This window comes from Dama dama, chromosome 11, assembly GCF_033118175.1.
Source record: "Dama dama isolate Ldn47 chromosome 11, ASM3311817v1, whole genome shotgun sequence".
NCBI classification, from domain to species: Eukaryota; Metazoa; Chordata; class Mammalia; order Artiodactyla; family Cervidae; genus Dama; species Dama dama.
Genome location: NC_083691.1, coordinates 67616607 through 67637509, shown reverse-complemented (window position 1 = coordinate 67637509; position 20903 = coordinate 67616607). Strand labels below are relative to the sequence as shown.

At 36.3% G+C, this 20903-nt stretch overlaps 1 protein-coding gene across 2 annotated transcripts in view; it reads right to left on the bottom strand.

The window, feature by feature from the left end:
- PSME4 (proteasome activator subunit 4) overlaps positions 1-20903 on the bottom strand; it is a 92849-nt gene that overhangs the window by 71439 nt on the left and 507 nt on the right. For both annotated transcript variants that reach the window (XM_061155443.1, XM_061155444.1), the window contains exon 2: positions 504-644. In XM_061155443.1, the coding sequence (XP_061011426.1) occupies positions 504-644 (141 nt within the window). The remainder of the gene's footprint in view (positions 1-503; positions 645-20903) is intronic.

Below are 20903 nucleotides of genomic sequence, written 5' to 3'. Positions count from 1 at the left end.
GCTGATTCATGTCAATGTACGGCAAAAACCACTATAATACTGTATTGTAATTAGCCTCCAATTAAAATTAATTAATTAATTAAAGGAAAAAAAAGAGGCATTACAATTTGTGCCACCATTATTGTAGATGAGTTTCATACTTTCCTGTACTATCTATGGAGTATTCCCTGTTTCTGGAATTATGCTGGGTATCCAGGATAAGGAAAAGAATAAATGATCCCTGTCTTCCCAAGGATCTTACAACTTACATAAGGGAAGATAATTAGTATAAATGAAACAATCAGTGTGTGCTAGAGAAGAGAAGGCTTCATGGAGGAAAAAGAATTTTAATTAAAAGGTTAATTAACACAAGTAGTTTAAACATATGATAAAGTCTTCTGCAATCTTTCTCCAAAATGGTAACCTGGTACTTGGTCTTACCAAAGAACACTCGGCTCTCCTCATTCCCTAAAATCTTGAAGAAACAAAAAAATCTTACCAGATATTACAACAAATAGACTTACTTTAACAAGTTGATCAAGAGACGGGCAAATCCCTGCATCATGCTGATTTCCAGTTTTGGAATTGATACCAGCTCATATAATAACTTGATAAAAAGAACATGATCTTCTTTGCTAAATTTTCTCCCATAAAGTCGAATATATCTGCAAGAGAAAAATTGATACAGACTTTAAAAATAGATATGGTGACACATTTTTGTTCATTGAGGCATTAGTAACATGCCCAAGGTGCAGAAGTAATATAAATGTCCATCAACAGATGGATAAAAAAAACATGGTGTGTGTGTGTGTGTGTGTACACACACATATATATGTGTGTAGGAATATTATTCAGCCTTTAAGAAGGCCATCATATGCTAAAATGTAGATGGACCTTGAGGATATTATGCTAAGTGAAATAAGACAATAAAAAAAAGTCAAATAGTAGATGATTATCACTTATATGTAATATCTAAAATAATCAAACTCACAGAAACAGCATGGTGGTTGCCAGGGGCTGGGAAGGCAGAGACAGGGAGATAACAGGGTTTCAGTCATACAAGATGAAAAAGTCCTAGAGATCTGTGGCATAACAATGTACACACACTTAACAATACCACATGGTACATTTAAAAATTGTTAAGAGGGAGCTTGCTACAATTAAAAAAAACATGTATTGCTACACTTTAATTTCAAATGTCTTTGATGTTATTTTGTATCCACTCATCATTGTGCAGGAAAGATTTACTCCGGATTTTAATTGAGAGATTACCAAATAAGTATTTTATTGACAAAAAAACCTCTAATGATAACTGAATTCTCATCAACCTTTAATGACCTGCTATCCCATTCCTGGGCATGTATCCAGAGAAAAACATGATCTGAAAGGATACACGCACTCCAATGTTCATTGCAGCACTGTTTGTAACAGCCAAGACAAGGAAGCAACTTAAATGTTCATCAACAGAGGAATGGATAAAGATGTGACACATATATACAATGGAATATTACTCAGCCATTAAAAGGGATGAAGTAATGCTACTGCAACAACATGGCTGGACCTAGAGAGTGTCATATGAGTGAAGTAAGTCAAATAGAAGAGAAATAGCATATGACACCTCTTATGTGTGGGATTTTTTTAAAAAATTGATACAAATGAACTTACTTACAAAACAGACTCACAGACTTAAAAAAATGAACTTATGGTTGTGGGGAGGGGGAGGGACAGTCAGGGCCTTTGGGAAGGTCATGAACACACTGCTATATTCAAAATGGTTAACCAAAGGACCTGCTGAATAGGCACCTGGAACTGTGCTCAATGTTATGTGCCAGCCTGGATGAGAGTGGGGTTTGGGGGAGAATGGGTATATGTGTATGTATGGCTGAGTCCCTCTGCTATTCACCTGAAACAACCAAAACATCATTGATAGGCTATACCCCAATATAAAATAAAAAGTTCAAAGTTTGGGAAAAAAGAAAAGTTGTTACCAAAAAAAAAAAAAAATTCTAATGACCAGTTTTAACACTGCTGTTTTATTGTTGTGTGGTCTTAATGGGCTTTTTGTCACAATAACCTGAAAAGAATCCCTCTGGACCTTTCCCTTATTAAACAATGCTCATTCAAGATAACAACCTATTTAAGGACTTACTGAAACTACTTTAAAACACCATATCAAAACACAATAAAACAGAACAAAAGAGTACAGAAATAAAAGTTTACTGTTTTAACCGCAAGAATCTTTGATGCATGCTTACTGAATCCTGAAACAATACAGCAAGTTATCTAACTTGTACTATTTGTTTCTAGACTCATAACTATAATAAAATTAAATTGCTACAAACAAGTATAGTTTTTAACCTCAAAATTGTACGTTTCTTTTTTTTTTTTTAACTTTAGAGACTCAATGTAATCAAGAGAGTCAACTATAAGCAAACTGAAGGAAAAGGCATCCCAAAAAGCAAAAATGACCATAGCATAGTTAAGGATTAACTACTTAGAAACCAAACTTAAAACTTAGAACAAATTACTGGATGCTTAAAATCATAAATTCCTTTGAGGAAGACCATTCTACAGACAAATACACAAATCACAGAAAAGAGCATTAATATTCCTTACATGATCTTTAGCACTTTCCCATTAACTATGATCAAATTAAACTCAGGTTTAACTTCTAAAATGAGAATAATTGTTTTTCTTTTTCTAGAAAATCCTCAAAATTCTTGGTTCAATAAAAGCACTCTTTATTTTCTCAGGCTGCTGCATATTTATTCAGCTCTTGTCTGTCCATCCAAGGTATATAATCCCATGATTTCACCTTAGTACTAGGCAACTAATCAGTATAGGGTGAGCAGCAATGAGACCAGAGACGCTGTTTTACCCTTCAGTGAATGTTTCTTAAGCACCTAGGCCAGGGAAAGTAACTGGGCTAATGAAGACAATACACAAAGACCCTGAGCCCAGGGCTGCCAGAGGTACTTCAAACTGCTGAAAAAGCATGGTATAAACTCCTGAAGTCTCCTCCAATTTCACTCTAAATTGAGGAGTAAAAGCTAGAATCATCGAAATGCTACTTTCAAACAAAAACAAACCACATCCATAAGAAACAGCATATATTTTAAAGATAGAAGTGTCCAAAGAAACATCTCTTGATTCCAGTGGCCACCTCAGGCCTTGTCAGGGCTCCAAGTGCCCCTGTGGTTAGGCACTTACTCTCCCCTGTGGCTAAGATATTTCTGTGGAAAAACTGGAGAAACACTGCTCTAAACCATTGAAATAATTTATCTACAAGCCCATTGCTTTTGCTGTAGTATATAAATTGTGTAAAAATGAAGGACATAAAACTCATAAACTCCAAAATTCAATACTATGAAGAGACCAACAGGGAAATCCTTAGAGGAGCTAGAACTGCTGACAAAACCAAAAACCTTAGGGGGATTACTCAGACACTTATTTCCCCTGTTAATAGCAAATGGTTCTTCCCAACCAGAAAGTAATTCCTGTCTCAGCATTTCTCAAAACACAGCCCAAGAAGGCTACCTCTGAAAAGCACAGAAGTACTAAAGAAGAAGTTAATAACTGGTCTTCATTAAAATCAGGAACTTCTATTCACAATAAATTACCATGAAAAGTGAAAGCCCAATCAGATATTTGGAACACATATCTCTATCTGACAAAGCACTCACTCAAACTGCGTCAGAACTCCTACAAGTCAATAAGAAATAGCACAAACAAATTAAAAAAAAAAAATGGGCAAAAGACTCAGGTAGGCACTTCTGGAAAGCCAACATCCAGATGAATAATGAGCGTATGAAAAGGCACTCAACATCATAACTCATCAGTAAATGCAAATTAAAACTACAATAGGGTACCACTCCATACCACCGCACTGGCTGAAATTAAAAAGCCCACAATACCCAGTTTTGGTGAGAATAGGACAAAACCAGTTTTTACAGCCACTCTGGAAAAACTCCTTGACATCACCTCATAAATGTTCACCAGACATTAGATGTTTTAAAACACACATTCCTGGGCTCTATCTTAAAACTGTATGTGTTAATCACTCAGTTGTGTCCAACTCTTTGCAACCCCATGGAGCCTGCCAAGCTCCTCAGTCCATGGGATTCTCCAGGCAAGAATACTGAAGTGAGCTGCCATTCCCTTTCTCCAGGGAATCTTCCCAATTCAGGGATAGAACCCAAGTCTCCTGCACTGCAGGCAGATTCTTTACCATCTGAGCCACCAGGGAAACCCATCAAACGAGTCCATCAAAAATACTGGGAGTGGTAAATGCAATAAAGTTGCTTTTTTTTTCTTTCTTGAAAAAGGAAATTTTAAAAAATATTCAGAGTGGAGACTGAGAGTCTTCACTTAAAACTACTCTAGTTGTTTATTCTTTATATTTATTCAAAAATTCTACTTTAGACTGTAGACTTTGGCCACCTGATGTGAAGAGCTGACTCATTTGAAAAGACCCTGATGCTGGGAAAGATTGAGGGCAGGAGGAGAAGGGGACGACAGAGGATGAGATGGTCGGATAGCATCACCGACTTGATGGACATGAGTTTGGATGGACTCTGGGAGTTGGTGATGGACAGGGAGGCCTGGCATGCTGCGGTTCACAGGTTCACAAAGAGTTGGACACGACTGAGCTCCTGAACTGAACTAAGAGACAGTCCATTCTCTTTTCCCAAGTACTTTGCACATTAAATTTTAAGACTAAAAATTTCTATTAAAATAATTCAAAACCTTAATAACAGCCATGACTGAACTTTCAAATAGGATATTTTCTTAAACTATCTAGGATATACAGATGACAAGTCATTAGGTTCCATCCTCCCACAGGAGGAAAAAACAGTAAAATACAGAAGTACTTTTCAACTACTTCCTCTTCACAACCTTATAGTGTTATTAAGTAAAACACTTTACTTTTTAATCTCAAGTAAAGTCAGTGGCATACCAGGAACAGTCATTATATAATCAAATGTACAATGCTGTCACAGCTTTTTCTACTATACATCCTGAAGATAAGTTTACTATATATTTCTAGAAAATTTAAGTAAAGTATAAAATTATACAGTACTACTGAAATGAACTAAGAATTAGATCTTAACTAGAGGCTAAAAATAATTGGTTTTCAATACAGGATTTGTCATTCATCAGTTATTTTTCTTCAAGGCAATCACTGGGTTTCTAAGGTTCTAAATATATCCACAAATAAAAGTAAAATTAACATCATTTCAAAGCAACATTAAGACTGTGTTATTATAAAACATATAAGACATTTGGCAAAGAAATTTAATCTTAAGTAAGTGCTTTACTTTGGGTAGTCCTACTTATAAGACAAAAAATGAAACTTTAACTTGAAATTTTAAAAGCCAGAATTTAAATACTGTCATTGAAAGTACTTAAAAGCATTTGTGGATGATTAAAGAAAAAAATCACATCCAGCAATACACCCTAAATAAAAATTCAGAATATCAAAGTCAAAATACCAAAAATCTTTTCAATTCACATTTGCAATAATAAATATTTCCTGGAAAAAACCCTAAAAGTCTGATAAAGGAATGATTTGTTAAATTGTGGTTTATGCCTTTAGACTACAGTGCAGTCATTTAAAATTGTTTTCAAAGAATTTTATGGATGTCAAAAGTAATATCAGATAAAATATGATACAAAAATTCACAATATGTAACTAAACAAAAAGAAACATTCATGTGTGAGGATTAAAAAATAAAGCAAACACTATAAAATATTACTTCTTGATGGTCAAACTGACTCATATTCTGTATACCTGTTTATGCAAACTGTTTTTAAGAAAACAGGCATTATCTATTAAAATTAAAATTAGCATGTAAAAATATTTCATATCAACTTCAGTACAATGCTTATAACTAGGTAATTAATATTTCTGCATTTCTACTATTATCATAATTAAAAAAACCTTTTATCAAAGACTCAGTGAAGTTGCTCAGTTGTGTCCGACTCTTTCCAATCCCATGGACTGTAGCCTACCAGGCTCCTCCATCCATGGAATTTTCCAGGCAAGAGTACTAGAGTGGGTTGCCATTTCCTTCTCCAAGGGAACTTCCCGACCCAGGGATCAAACCCAGGTCTCCCGCATTGCAGGCAGACGCTTTACCATCTGAGCTACCAGGGAAGACCCAGGGATCAAACCCAGGTCTCCCGCATTGCAGGCAGACGCTTTACCATCTGAGCTACCAGGGAAGCTTATCAAAGACTACTCAAGTTCTAAGACTTAAAGGAGCACAGAAGAGATTCCTTGAAGGTACAGTGGTTAGGACTCAGCGCTTTCATTGCTGTGGTCCAGGTTCAATTCCTGGTGGGGGAAGTAAGATTTCACAAGCAGCACAGTGGCCAAAGCAATTTTTTAAATAAATAAGAGCATAGGAGTCAAGTTGTTCTCACCAGCCAAAAATGAGACCATAAATCACAAAAATTAACTGCAAAAGATGTTTAAATTAAGTTCATAAAGAATAAAAGGTATCACTATTTTGCCATCTATAACAGATGCAGGATGGCCACTAACATCACAAAAAGAGAACATCAGAGGTTACTCATCTCCTGATAAAATTATACAATACTGACTATTATACAGTCCTGAAACAGAAAATTAAACTTTATGTGCTAAAGAACAGCAACAAAATCAATTACTGTGTGTCTTTACCACTTCAATCTGACTTCCACTAAAGCAGAAGTGGAAACGTAATTAGAATTATATAATTAATAAAGCTGACTTTAAAAGACACAAGTAAAAATTGTAAGGTTACAGAAACTATGCCTTTTTTTTCAATCTTTTTGTGGAACACCTATAAACACTGGTTGTAAAATACACTACAAACAAAACCTTACTCAATTCTAACATGTGGATATTACATTGGCCAGAGTCTGATTACAATAAGATGTAAATTAGAAAATATTAACCAAGTTTAACAAAAAGAAACCAAATCATTTAAAAGCATGCATACGAGTCAATTAAATAATCACTATCAGACTTAAGGTAGACTCCTCCATGAGGTACTTCCTTTAAAATCATATTCAGTCAATAATGACTATTCTTACTGTTATCAATCAGCATTATTCTGAATCTAGATTAAAGAGTAAACTAGGAAACAAAAATAATGATAATTGTTTCAGGAAAGGCAGAATAGTACAACGTCAATGCTATAATTATACCTAAAACATCTGAAAGTGTTAGTCACTCAGTAGTGTCCAACTCTCTGGGACCCCACCAACTCTATAGCCTGCCAGGCTCCTCTGTCCATGGAATTCTCCAGGCAAGAATACAGGAGTGGGTTGCCATTCCCTTTCTCCAGGGGATCTTCCCAACCCAGGGATCGAACCTGCATCTCCTGCATGGCAAGCAGATTCTTTATCATCTGAGCCACCAGGGACCCCTGAAACAATCAACTAAAAAACCACTTTTAGACTACATAAGAAAATTTGGAGAACAATTTTTTTAAAAGTCAGCAGGCTTACTGTATGGCTCCCAAATAAAAAGAAACAGTAGTTGAAGAAATACTGCTCCATTCATAATACCAACAAATGATTAATTAGAAAATATCTCTAAAGAAAAGTGCAAGAGTTAATTTTAACACAATAAAAACTGTACTAAAATGTAAAATATTTGAATAAAAAGTGAGGCATATCAGGGAATTCTACTCAATACTCTATAATGGCCTATGTGGGAAAAGAATCTAAAAAAGAGTGAATATATGGACAACTTGCTCACTTTGCTGGACAACTGAAACTAACACAGCAGTGTAAATCGACTATACTCCAATAAAAAATTTTAAAGAGACACCCGCAAATGCAAAAAAAAAAAAAAGGTAGACATAAGGAATTTTAAAAAATGTGTTTTAATACCTGATAGCTAGGGCCAAATGACAAGTACTTTATAGCCAGAAAAACTAAGATGACCAATGACATCCTTGACCAACTCCAAAACTAATTTATTTCACACAGTAACTTCCTCCCTCTACCAAAAAATTAATTTATTTCACACAGTAACTTCCTCCCTCTACCAAAAAAAATTAATTTATTTCACACAGTAACTACTTCCCTCTACCAAAAAAGTAAATATACATACTATCTCTACACTATATCAGCTCCAGTCTTTCTCTTCTGTTCCTAAGTGCAAGTCGCTCAGTCATGTCCAACTCTTTGCAACCCCATGGACTGTAGCCTGCCAGACTCCTCTGTCCATGGAATTCTCCAGGCCAGAACACTGGAGTGGGTAGCCTTTCCCTTCTTCAGGGGATCTTCCCAACCCAGGGATTGAACCCAGGTCTCCTCCATTGAAGGTGGGTTCTTTACCGTCTGAGCCACCAGTGAACCCCTCTGTTCCTAAGGTGTTATGAAATAGAAAAAATTTAAAAAGGTAAAATTATCAGATAAATCTAGAGGATGGAGAATTACTCTGACTTCATTCCATGACTAAGTCCTAAAATACATTATGTTAAAAATGTCGATATAGCTTCTCACTACTAGAAACAGTAAATGAACAGATAAAATGAAAGGTTTTCTCATAAAACCACCTCTCCTCTTTTCAATTATGTATTTACTCAAAAAGCATTTCTAGAACAAATGACATGTACAGTATGACCCAAATTGTTCCTTTAAGTCAAGAACTCAAAATCAGATGTAAGGAGACATTTACCAGAAAACTAAGTAATATACTGAAGGAGGGGCATAAATGCAGTTTATCATTAGAATTTTGTGATTTTTTTTTAACCAACAGTTTCATTATATGTAAGTGATTATTGAACCCAATCTTGAAAGATTAGAGAGCTGTCATGACTCTGAATAGGGAACTAAAGTTCAGTATAATCTGCTGAGTTGGGGAAAGAGGTGGCAAGAGGCACAAAAGACAGCTTTAGGTAGAGGAACACAGCAAGAAAAGCAACCTTCTGTGACAAGAAGACACAGCTGGTGAGCTGGGAGGGAGGCTCAAGACGAGGGGATAAATATATACTTACGGCTGATTCATATCGTTGTACAAGAGAAAACAATACAACATTGTAAAGCGATTAAAAATAAATTAAAAAAAAAAAAGAAGACACAGCCAAAAGAACATTACTTGTTCTATTTCCCCTTCAAAAAAGTCAAACTGAGGATCAAGAAAAGGAATAGACTATCAGAAACCACCAAATAAGGATATTAACTCCAAGCGACTGCTGCTTGGGACGAAGGCAACAAAGGTGCTATCTACAGTGGAGGATGTCTTAGGTCTCCACGTTAAGTTCCTTTGCAACTCCCAACATTACAATCAACTCTGGATAGAGAGAATAGTTATGTATTTCAATGCAGTAGTCAAGCAAGCATGAACAAGATGGTTCTACACGTTTGTTGAGAATGCAAACTGCTCTGTCAGTCCCATGGGCAAGTCATTTAATCTTCAGTGCATGTGTATGAAACCTGGGTTTCCTCACAAGGCTATGGGGATAGGTAATTGATTAATGGGCATGAAAGACATTCTTTGATTTAACTATGCTAGAATGGGGCTCCAGGTACCAGTTGTTCTCTTGTAAGTTTCCCAGATGTCTCACTATGTTTGAGAACTACTGCACCTAAGCAGACTGACGGGAGCATAATTTAAGCTTTTTAAAATCTACTTAAATCATTAAAAATATAACACTAATACAATGTTTTAATTTATATTTCTTTAATTACTTGTGAGGCTAAACATATCTTGTTAAGATAATTTGCCTTTAAAAAATATAAAAAATTAAAACCTTAAAAAAAGGGGGGGGGGGGCAACCCAGAGAATAAACAATGAGTTAAGTTATAGATTATAAGACAATGTTCCTTCAACATCTATATTAAGCCATGCTGGAAATCTGTGGATAGGACAATAAACCTATACATTTTCTTTCCTTTATTTTTTTAACCAACTATAAGTTTCATCCTTGAGAACTGATAGGAAAATATTACTGGGGGGGGGGGGGGAGGGGGAGTTATTATTTGATCAGGAAAGCAATATATACTTATTTAAGTGATTCAAATAGTATAGCAAACATACAAATTTGAAAACTGTGGCATATGACTGATAATAGCCTAGATAATATCCTTCCAGACTTTATTTATATACAAATGTACATACTTTTCAAAAACACAAATGTAATGATAATACATATATTGTTTCCTACTTTTTTTTTTTTACTTAATGGAAGCTCAAACCACTGTTCAATGCCTATAAAATGTGGTGGCAGGGACCTCTGCATCACTAATATTTAACTCTCAGCTCTTACCAGAGATGAAACAAGGTCAACACTGAGAAACTTTTCTGCAACTGACTGAACATACAAGTATACCTTGAGAAATACAATAACTTAAGTAATTACAAACAGCTCCTCCAGGGCTAGTTCTATTTTTAAAACAAAAAACCTTCAAACTGACAATAAATATCTGACCAAGTTAAACAAACTGGTTTAAAACACTGACAGTAGGTTTCCAAAACACTGAAAGCCAGGTCTGTCATCTTTATCAAGTGTAGCAGAATAACACTGATGGAAGGCACTAAAGGAACAAAGAGATCTGAGGTTTACTCTCCTCTTTATCCCCACCTACCACAGGTTGAATAACACACTGGAGTTTCAGCATATTATATGTCAGAGTTATGTCCTTTACGACTTACTAAAACTGACACAACAATCTCTAGTAAAGTCATTCACTATTCACACCTAATGATGCCTCTATTTTTCTCCCAGTTGCTTCTCTTGAAGCATAGATAAGCGGCATTCATTTCTTGAAATGTTTTACTATCATTTAAGAGCCAGACATGGCAACAGGCAATGGAAACAAAAATAAGTAACAAATGGCCCTACAGCATGCAGCCTAGAGAGAGGGACAGACAACGGATTACTTCAATATGATAGTCTGAGTACAGACTAGCACGTGTACTCAATTTGCTCCACCTCTGTTCCCACACATTAAACATCTTCCTCCAAATTCTTCCTTACCTAATCAAATCCTATCTCAAGGCTCAGCTGCAGTTTTCCCAGGTGATACAGCCCAGGCAGCTTTCCTTACTCTGGGCATACGGTTAAGAGCAAAATACCTGTGGTCAGCAAGCAAACTGGCTGTTACGTAACTTAAGATTCATTTCTTCAAAGGTAAAACTAAGATAATAAATGTCAGTCAGTGAAGTTGCTCAGTTGTGTCGGACTCTTTGCAATCCCATGGACTGTAGCCTACCAGGCTTCTCCATCCATGGAATTTTCCAGGCAAGAGTACTGGAGTGGGTTGCCATTTTCTTCTCCAGGGGATCTTCCCAACCCGGGGATCAAACCCAGGTCTCCCGCATTGCAGGCAGACGCTTTACATCTGAGCTACCAGGGAAGTGGAGATAATAAATGTACCTACAGTTAATTGTGAAAATCAAATGAAATAACAAATATAAAGCCTTTAGCATACTGCTGGCACATACTGAGGCCTCAACAGATGGTAGGTAGTATCTATACCACTCATTTAACAATCTATGGGGCTTCCCTGTGGCTCAGTTGGTAAAGAATCTGCCTGCAATGCCGGAGGGAAAGTCGCTCAGTCGTGTCCGACTCTGCAACCCCATGGGCTGTCCATGGAATTCTCCAGGCCAGAATACTGCAGTGGGTAGCCTTTCCCTTCTCCGGGTGATCTTCCCAACCCAGAGATCGAACCCAGGTCTCCCACATTGCACGCAGATTCTTTACCAACTGAGCTATCAGGGAAGCAATGCAGGAGACCTGGGTTTAATTCCTGGGTCAGGAAGATCCCCTGATAAGGGAAAGGCTACCCACTCCAGTGGTAATGGGGAATGCTCTCTTGTAAAATCCCTTGGGTTACTGATATTTCGGGGGCTTACTTGGTGCCTCAGCGGTAAAGAATCTGCCTGAATGTGGGAGACCTGGGTTCAATCCTTGGGTCAGGAAAATTCCCTGGAGGAGGACTTAGCAACCCACTCCAGTATTCTTGCCTGGAGAATCCCATGGACAGAGGAGCCTGGTGGGATACGGTCCATACGGTCACACAGAGCTGGACGCGACTGAGCACGCATGCACGCACTGCTATTTTTAAACTGTTGCAACTTTTTATTTTCATCCTTTGTATCTTGATAGCTCAATAAGTAGGCGTGCATTATATATCTAAAGTATTGAAAGAAACTTGAAAAATGAGTAGCTTTCAAAATTTTTTGGCCACAATCCACAGTAATAAATATAGAATGTAGCATACACAAAAACATATGTATAGTTGAAACAAAGGTCATGATCATTCACCTTTATTACTTCTAAATTCACTCTGATAATTTTAGTCTAGTTCAATAAATCAAACCAAATCACACCCAAAGTGGTTGAGACCTACTAAACTGACTTCACAGCTCTTTGGTCATAACCCCAAATTTGGGGTTAAAACACTTAAAAATGAAACTTTGAATGAAATATGAGAATTCCACACACAAACAAAAAAACAAAACACGGTGAAAAGGTCTTAGGATATCTGTCTGTTAAACTTTGAGTTTATTTTAAAAATCACACGTCTAAAATCATCCCTAAATTGTTAAATCACAACTTTTCTCCTGGTATGCACCAAATAGGGACCCCTGTTTTGTATATGTTGATAGAACTTTGAGAACATTTTATTAACTAGGATCTCTGGAAGTAACCTACCTTCCCTTAGAACACAAGCTATGCCCACTAAACTCTTCAGGAATGTGTCCAAAATACAAGCACTCATGAATATTCATAAAATCTCTTGCTATAAAAACTTCCTTCATCCCTGGCTTAAAAAAAGGAAAATGTCATACAGAGAACTAGTGGTTACCAGTGGGGAAAGGAAAGAGGGAGGGGCAATATAGGAGGAGAGGATTAAGAAGTACAAACTATTATGTATAAAATAAGCTACAAGGACATACTGTACAATACAGGGAATATAGCCAATATTTTACAGTAACTATCAATGGATTCCTTTGTGGCTAAGCTGGTAAAGAATCCACCTGCAATGTGGGAGACCTAGGTTCGAACCCTGGGTTGGGAAGATCCCTTGGAAAAGGGAAAGACTACCCACTTCAGTATTCTGACCTGGAGAATTCCATGGACTGTATAGTCCAAGGGGTCACAAAGAGTCGGACACGACTGAGCGACTTTCACTTCATAAATGGAGTAGTCTTTAAAAATTGTGAGTGAATCACCTTGTATACCTGTAAAATATATCAAAAATCAACTATACTTCAAATAAAAATATTAAGTAGAAAGGAAAAAAGAGAATTGTCAGAAAATGAAATGAAACACCCACACTTAACAACCCAAAGATTACTAACATAGTCTATTTAAGCTGCCTACCATTACAAGATTATAAAGCATTTTTAATAATTCTTAAGCAATTTCCAAGTTACTTGAACTAAAATACTATTTCCAAATCCATTTCACAGCTGCAATGGTGTTTTTTTCTTAGAAAGAGAAAAGGCCTTTATTACATTTTCTTAACTCTAAAATTTAGGATCTAGGTATTATTATTATTATTTTTAAAGCCAAATTAGCATAAAAAGGTAATGACCACTACCAAAATGTTATGGTTCATCTATCAAAAAATTGTAGTAACAATACTCTAAATTTTTAAACACTAAATATTTAACAATAATGATGATGGCTTTATTTTTAAATGAGAATTTCAAACTCCCTGATGCAACCGATACAACCTGCTCTCTTCTCTAAGTAACTGTTAAAAGCCATTCCCTTTACCCTCCCTCTCTCTTCAGGTTACACCATTCTCTTCCTCAACCAAGATGCTCCTTCACTCCACTTCTTTGGTTAAATATACACTTTTTTTTGAACCCAATATTAAAATAGATCTCACCCCAAATTAATTTTTCTCCATTTTGACAAAGTAACAATTCATTAGAAACTGCATAATGTTTTAGTTGACAACGAAACAGTTAATTCTGACATTACTGAGTACCTATGAACGTATATATGCTATCCAATATGCCAGGGGTGCAGTGAAGGAGAGGAAAATATGAAAGACTCTGACCCCAAGAAAGCTCACAGTAGAGGGAAGGTAGGTACACAAAGAACATAAAAAGCATGAGTAAGGAATCACAAGAGAGTACACTGGAAGGGAAGAAATGCCTAGGCCGAATAGGGAAGTAGCCACCTTTAGGGTTCCAAATGGGAATATTTATAGTTTGTGCTGCTTTTAACATTCCAGTGGCCAGTCTCAATGAATGTAGAGGGTTTTGGTTGTTGTTTGCTAGACGTTGCTCTCATTATCATGTGTCTCAGCTTGCTTTTCACATGGTACACATGAGACTTAGGTCTAAATTTTCTACAAAGGTTAAAGGGAAACACAGATTTGAATTTTATATTTAAAATTGGGGAGGGAGGTTCACTAGAAATGAGTAGCATTTAACAGCAAAAAGAGAAACTCTAGGTTCTACAATGAGAACAACAGGTTTAGAAGTTGTACACTTATTGACTAGTAATTGCCCCTTTCACTTCAATTAAGAACATTTACTTCAAGACAATTTGCTTTAATAAACACTTCATCAAAAGCACTTGAAGAAATTGTTTTTCATTAATAAATTCAGATCTCAAAAGAAAACAAATGGCACTGTTTTACTAATTTTTTCTAACTGCCCTTTTCAGTGTCTCAATGTAGGGCATTAAAAACATACTTGTCAAGAGTGTGAATTTTTAAGTAATGCGCTTAGCATTCATATTTTCTTCACCCTCCAATTTTCTGATGGAGTTATACCTTGCTTTCTCTGTTCTAAATGAACAAAAATGTGCACTAAGAGAAAAAGAACTCTCTGGAACTTCCCTGGAGGGCAAAATTCTTTCACTGACATATCCCCATTGTCAAAAACAGTGCCCATCCCATACAAGGCACTCACAAAATAATTTGCTCAGACTCCTGCCTCTACTACTTTGCATCAGGCTGTGTATTAATGTATGAACCTCACAGTACAGCCAAAAACAAAAGAAGAGATAATTCAAGGCAGACTTTGTTACCCCAGGATTGATTCTATGTCTCCAAAGTTGAGGGGGAAACAAAGATGTTACAACATGAAAACATTCATGAATGAACTATTTCTTTTCTCTCTGTCCATGAGATCTGTTTACAGTAAACCTTAAACAAAACCATGCAAATGAAATGGAAACTCAAAAGTAAAATCACAAATTCTGCAAAAAAGTCAAATCAACTTCATGAGGCTGATCAACATAAACTGTTACTTTTTTTAAAGTTTGATAATGACATTGGTATTGATTTTTTGTTTCATTCCTTCTCCCTTAAAGATATATAGCAGAAATATTTATGAAGACTATGCTTAAAAAAAAAAAAAAAAAGGGTTTAAGGGTGTGGTGGTGGGAGGAACATGAGTTCACAACCTTTGAAGATGAGTGATGGGTACACCCAGGTTCATTATATTATTCTTTCCTCTCTTGTATATGTTTGGCATTTTTTCATAATAAAAAATACTTTAAAAAGTTAGACAACTATTCACATCAGAATCTGTCAATGACAAAGGAGCCAAAAATATACAATGGAGAAATGGTAATCTCTTTAACAAGTGGTGCTGGGAAAACTGGTCAACCACTTGTAAAACAATGAAACTAGAACACTTTCTAACATCATACACAAAAATAAACTCAAAATGGATTAAAGATCTAAATGTAAGACTAGAAACTATAAAACTCCTAGAGGAAAACACAGGCAAAACACTCTCTGACATAAATCACAGCAAGATCTTCTATGACCCTCCATGGAAATAAAAGCAAAAATAAACAAATGGGACCTAATTAAAAGCTTTTGCACAATGAAGGAAACTATAAGCAAGGTGAAAAGACCACCTTCAGAGTGGGAGAAAATAGCAAACGAAGCAACAGACAAAGGATTAATCTCAAAAATATACAAGCAGCTCATGCAGTTCAATACCAGAAAAATAAATGACCCAATCAAAAAATCAGCCAAAGATCTAAACAGACATTTCTCCAAAGAAGATATACAGATGGCTAACAAACACATGAAAAGATACTCAACATCACTCATTATCAGAGAAATGCAAATCAAAACCACAATGAGGTACCATCTCACGCCGGTCAGAATGGCTGCTATCAAAAAGTCTACAAGCAATAAATGCTGGAGAGGGTGTGGAGAAAAGGAAACCCTCTTACACTGTTGGTGGGAATGCAAACTAGTACAGCCACTATGGAGAACAGTGTGGAGATTCCTTAGAAAACTGGAAATAGAACTGCCATATATATGACCCAGCAATCCCACTCCTGGGCATACACATCGAGGAAACCAGAATCCAAAGAGACACGTGCACCTCAATGTTCATCACAGCACTGCTTATAATAGATAGGAAATGGAAGCCACTTAGATGTCCATCGGCAGACGAATGGAAAAGAAAGTTGTGGTACATATACACAGTGGAATATTACTCGGCTACTAAAAAGAACACATTTCAATCAGTTCTAATGAGGTGGATGAAACTGGAGCCTATTATACAGAATGAAGCAAGTCAGAAAGAAAAACACCAATACAGTATATTAACGCATATAATACAGAATTTAGAAAGACAGTAACAACGACTCTATATGCAAGACAGCAAAAGAGACACAGATATAAAGAACAGACTTTTGGACTCTGTGGTAGAAAGCAATGATGGGATGATTTGAGAGAACAGCACTGAAACATGTATATTACCATATGTGAAATAGATGACCAGTCCAAGTTCAATGCATCAAACAGGGCACTCAAAGTCGGCGCACTGGGACAACCCAGAGGGTTGGGAGGGATGGGGGAAACATGTACACCCGTGGCTGATTCATGTCACTGTATGGTAAAAACCACCACAATATTGTAAAGTAATTAGCCTCCAATTAAAATAAATTAATTAATTTAAAAAATTTTAAGGGGATAATTCTGCCACTTACTTGGCAAAATGTGACTTTAGCAAGCTATTTAATCTCTATTGGTGATAGTTTTTTTAAATCTTAACATGCTAAGTTCAATATACATGTAATCTAATAAAATAGAATGTTTCACTCTATCTTTAAAACTCAAAAAAAAAAAGAATCTGTCAATGACAAATGAGACTGGCAGAAGCAGCCAGTTAGCTAGTGAAAACAAAACTGACAAGCCATTTTAAAAGAAAAATCCCTGGAAAATGGGAAGGGCCTCAAATATTTTTAAAAATCAATGTTTGACATTACTATGAAAAATCAAATGTATGCATATGTAGGGACGGGGGTATATGAGAACTCTGCACTTTCTGCTCAGTTTTGCTCTGAACCTAAATCTGCTCTAAAGAAAAGTATGTTAATTTAAAATAAAACAAAAACATGAAAGATAACTCATCATACAACTTTAGCAGAAAAATTCATGTCTCCAAAATCAATTAATTCATTTATTTTGTTTTTCCCTATAAACAATCAACTTTCTCACTACAAATTTAGGGTCCTGTTTTGAGTGCGGCCATTTAATAACAAACTTTTTTCTATCACTTTCTCTAACTGGTTCTCACTGATGAACGTGGCAATTTGCCAAGATTTCAAGATTCTTTTACAAATAAAAAGCTTATCTTTATTGTGTATTTCACAATTTCAATACTCAAATATTAGATATTCTGTTAAGTACATCATATTAATAGACAACTGAGATTTAGTGGTTAAAATTTTCTCCTTTCTTCTCCAACAGAGAGATGATATGAATTTGGGTGTTCCTGTGGTCACAAATTACTTTCCAGAAGAGGAGGTTAATATATTTGATAATGTATATCTTGACTAAACAAGTTCCCAGTGGTTATATAATCTAATTAAATACATGATTCATTTTAATCCAATTCCTATCTAGTAAGGCCACATAATATTCTTAATAATAATTAACCATGGGAACTACAGTTTAATTAGCAAATGAAATGATTCTCAGTGTAATACAATCATTTCATTATAAAACAGCAGAAAATTGTAACATTTTCACTGAAACAAAGCATCTAAATTTGTTCCATAATACTCCAAATTCACATATTCTGCTAAAATAAAAATTCTACTTAAAAAAAAGAAAAGAAACACAAAAGAAAGAAATGGTCGAAATTTGTGTTTAATATTTTGCTTTTATGAAACAGTCTGCTGCTAATTTTTAGGTTTGAAAAGCCATTTCTAGTCTACACTCCCACTCTCCAGAAGAGGACTCTAAAGCTAAGAGAGGTTAAGCAAGACCAAGACGGCAACAGCAGCAAAGCCAGGTACAGATAAACCTCTTTTGCCTAGACTTCACTGCCTCTCAGGAAAAGTCCAGGAGGACAAGGGAGAAAAAGCAAACTTCAAGATTACCTTTCTTCAACTCCTTTCATTCTCCACATGGGCCAAACCAATTATTTACAGATATCTTTTGCTCAGTGTCCAGGATGTGTCTTGACAGCTGTGTTCCAAAGACCATTAGTTTGTACCTCTTTTCTCTAATTTGTTTCCTTGCTTCTTAAAAACTAGTCCCCTGATGTATTAAGTCACACAATCTCTCCTCAACAAGCAATACTAATACTTTAAGCTGTCTGGACAAGAGACCTTGAATTATATCACGAGGACATTTTCTAAAATACACAGAAATAACTTTTCTTCATAGATAACTGCTAAACAGACCTGCAAGTCTTAAGAAGGGTTGAAAGGGAATTACAGCCATCAAAATAAAACAGAAAGTAAAAAAAAATTAAAGGGGAGAGTCTGAGCATCCCCTGACCGAGAACTCTACCCAGTCCTGCAACACCCAGATTGGGGATGTACTGGTCAGGGATCCAATCCCAGTGTCCCTGGACAGTATTTACATTCTGGGCTTCTTTGGGAATGCACTTGATCTGGGCAACTATTTCCAGTACTTTACAAACTGCTCCAACAGTCCTTGTAGAAAGATACACACTAGCTTAATTTAGGCTTTACAGGATAAAAAAAAATAAAAATCATACCAGAGCAGGAATGTTTCTCAGGAATTATTTAGTCCATCTCCCTCACTTCTCTCACACACATGCTGACACACCTGATTAAAGTCATTTGCCCACAATCACAGAGCTAGTGGGAGAAATTAGATTTTATTTTCATTACTACTTTCCATTTTGCTACAAAGTACTACATATGGTCACTACTAAGGCAACTGCCAGCTATCATCACATGTTTTGGCCTCATGTAGATGTAAACTTGTGCAACACACACAAGGCTTAAAAAACAAGCACAACTATAAGCAGGTCACCTTAACACGACTTAGGAGAAAAAAATACACCCAAGATTACAACATGTCCCACCAAGTTCAAAATGTCATAGCGCGATCCCAAGAATCAGCTTACAGAATTTAAACAACGTTCCAAAATAAAATTCTAATAGCACTTCTTCCTGGTTAATTAAGAGATAAATGGTTTGAGGTTTGCAGGTTATTAAGCCATATAATTGTAATCTTGCCCTAAACACCAAGGACTGTTCTCCACTGTATTTTTAGCCCTTTCCAGGTAAAGATACCTAATAAGCCCAAAACAATAAATATCCTGGCGTTAATTTGCCAAGCTTAGTAACAATAAAAATGTCAGAAGAAAGTGCCTGTGTAGATTCTCAATATATCCAAACCTGATACAAATTCACACACTGATCTATTTATACATCCTGATTCTAAAAGGAGCTGTTTGTGTCCCACAAAATGGTTATTCTCCTTAATCTAAGTGATTAAAATGAGGAATTACTGGAACAAAATAACTTTATTTTTACAGTAACCAAGTAACAAAAAAACCTAGGAAGCTTTTAAAAACTGTGACTTTTAATCATTTATAAAACATTCTTTTGTTGTGACTAAAAGTGGTTCTTTTCTCCCTGCCACAAACTTCTTTACACTCTAATCAAGAGAAGAGTTGTTAACCTTGACATTTTATGGTCACTCTTTGAAAAGGGCAAACTAACTGTTTTAGTTTTGCTCCTTAATTTAAAAAGTAATTATTCACACCACCACAGCCATTTAGGAATGAGAAATTTGTCAGAGGCTCCCTAATAATTGGCAGATAGGAATCATCCTGTGAGGAAATGTAGAAAAGACTATTGCATTACAAAACCCTGAGTCATCACCCAGTTCACTCAGCAGATTTGGGTAAACACTGGATAACTGACTTATGTCTTGTATGTTGACCCATCCATACCCACAAGCGTGAACATACAATATTACCGGATTTTATGTACAGTTAACCAAACAAGATACGGCAAAATTCTCTTTTAAAAAAGTTCTTCTGACACAGTGAAGATGCCCACCTAGCAAATAAAGTCTCTAACCTTTCCCCCAATTGTATTTTACTTTGTTTACAGACAGGTTATGCGCCCCCCGCTAAAAAGTAACAAAGAATAGAACCGAAACTGCTTTAAGTAATCTATATTCATCTGAACAGCTCATAAATTAACACAAGCCCGATACTAATCACGCCCAGGACAACCTGACAGCTCTCTTCTCTATTTTCCTTAGTATCGCACATTCACACAGGAGTAACACACACTTTTCCCGAGGTTCTCAGACTCGGCATTCTCAACATCAACGTCTGGTACACAGCCCAAGAACGCGCTGAGGGCTGATTTTAAATCAATCTTTTCAAGTAAACCCACAAAGCCTGAGAAGGCCCCCAAAAGCAGAACCTACAAGTTCCCTACGGCCTCCTTCCCATTCAGAAAGTTATCAGACACGAATTGAGAGACAGGAAGACGCAGGGAACCATAGAGGGAGAAGGAACCGGAGGAAACACCAGGAAAAGTCAAAAGTTGTTCGCTCGAATCCTCTCTGCTCCCTCCCGTCACCGGTAAAGGTCCAAGAAGGACCCTAGGGGGACCGCTCATCTCTTTCCCTGGGGGTCCAGTGCCCTTCCGGCTCCCTGGGGCCCCGAATATCCGAAGACAGCAACCCGAAACCTTGGG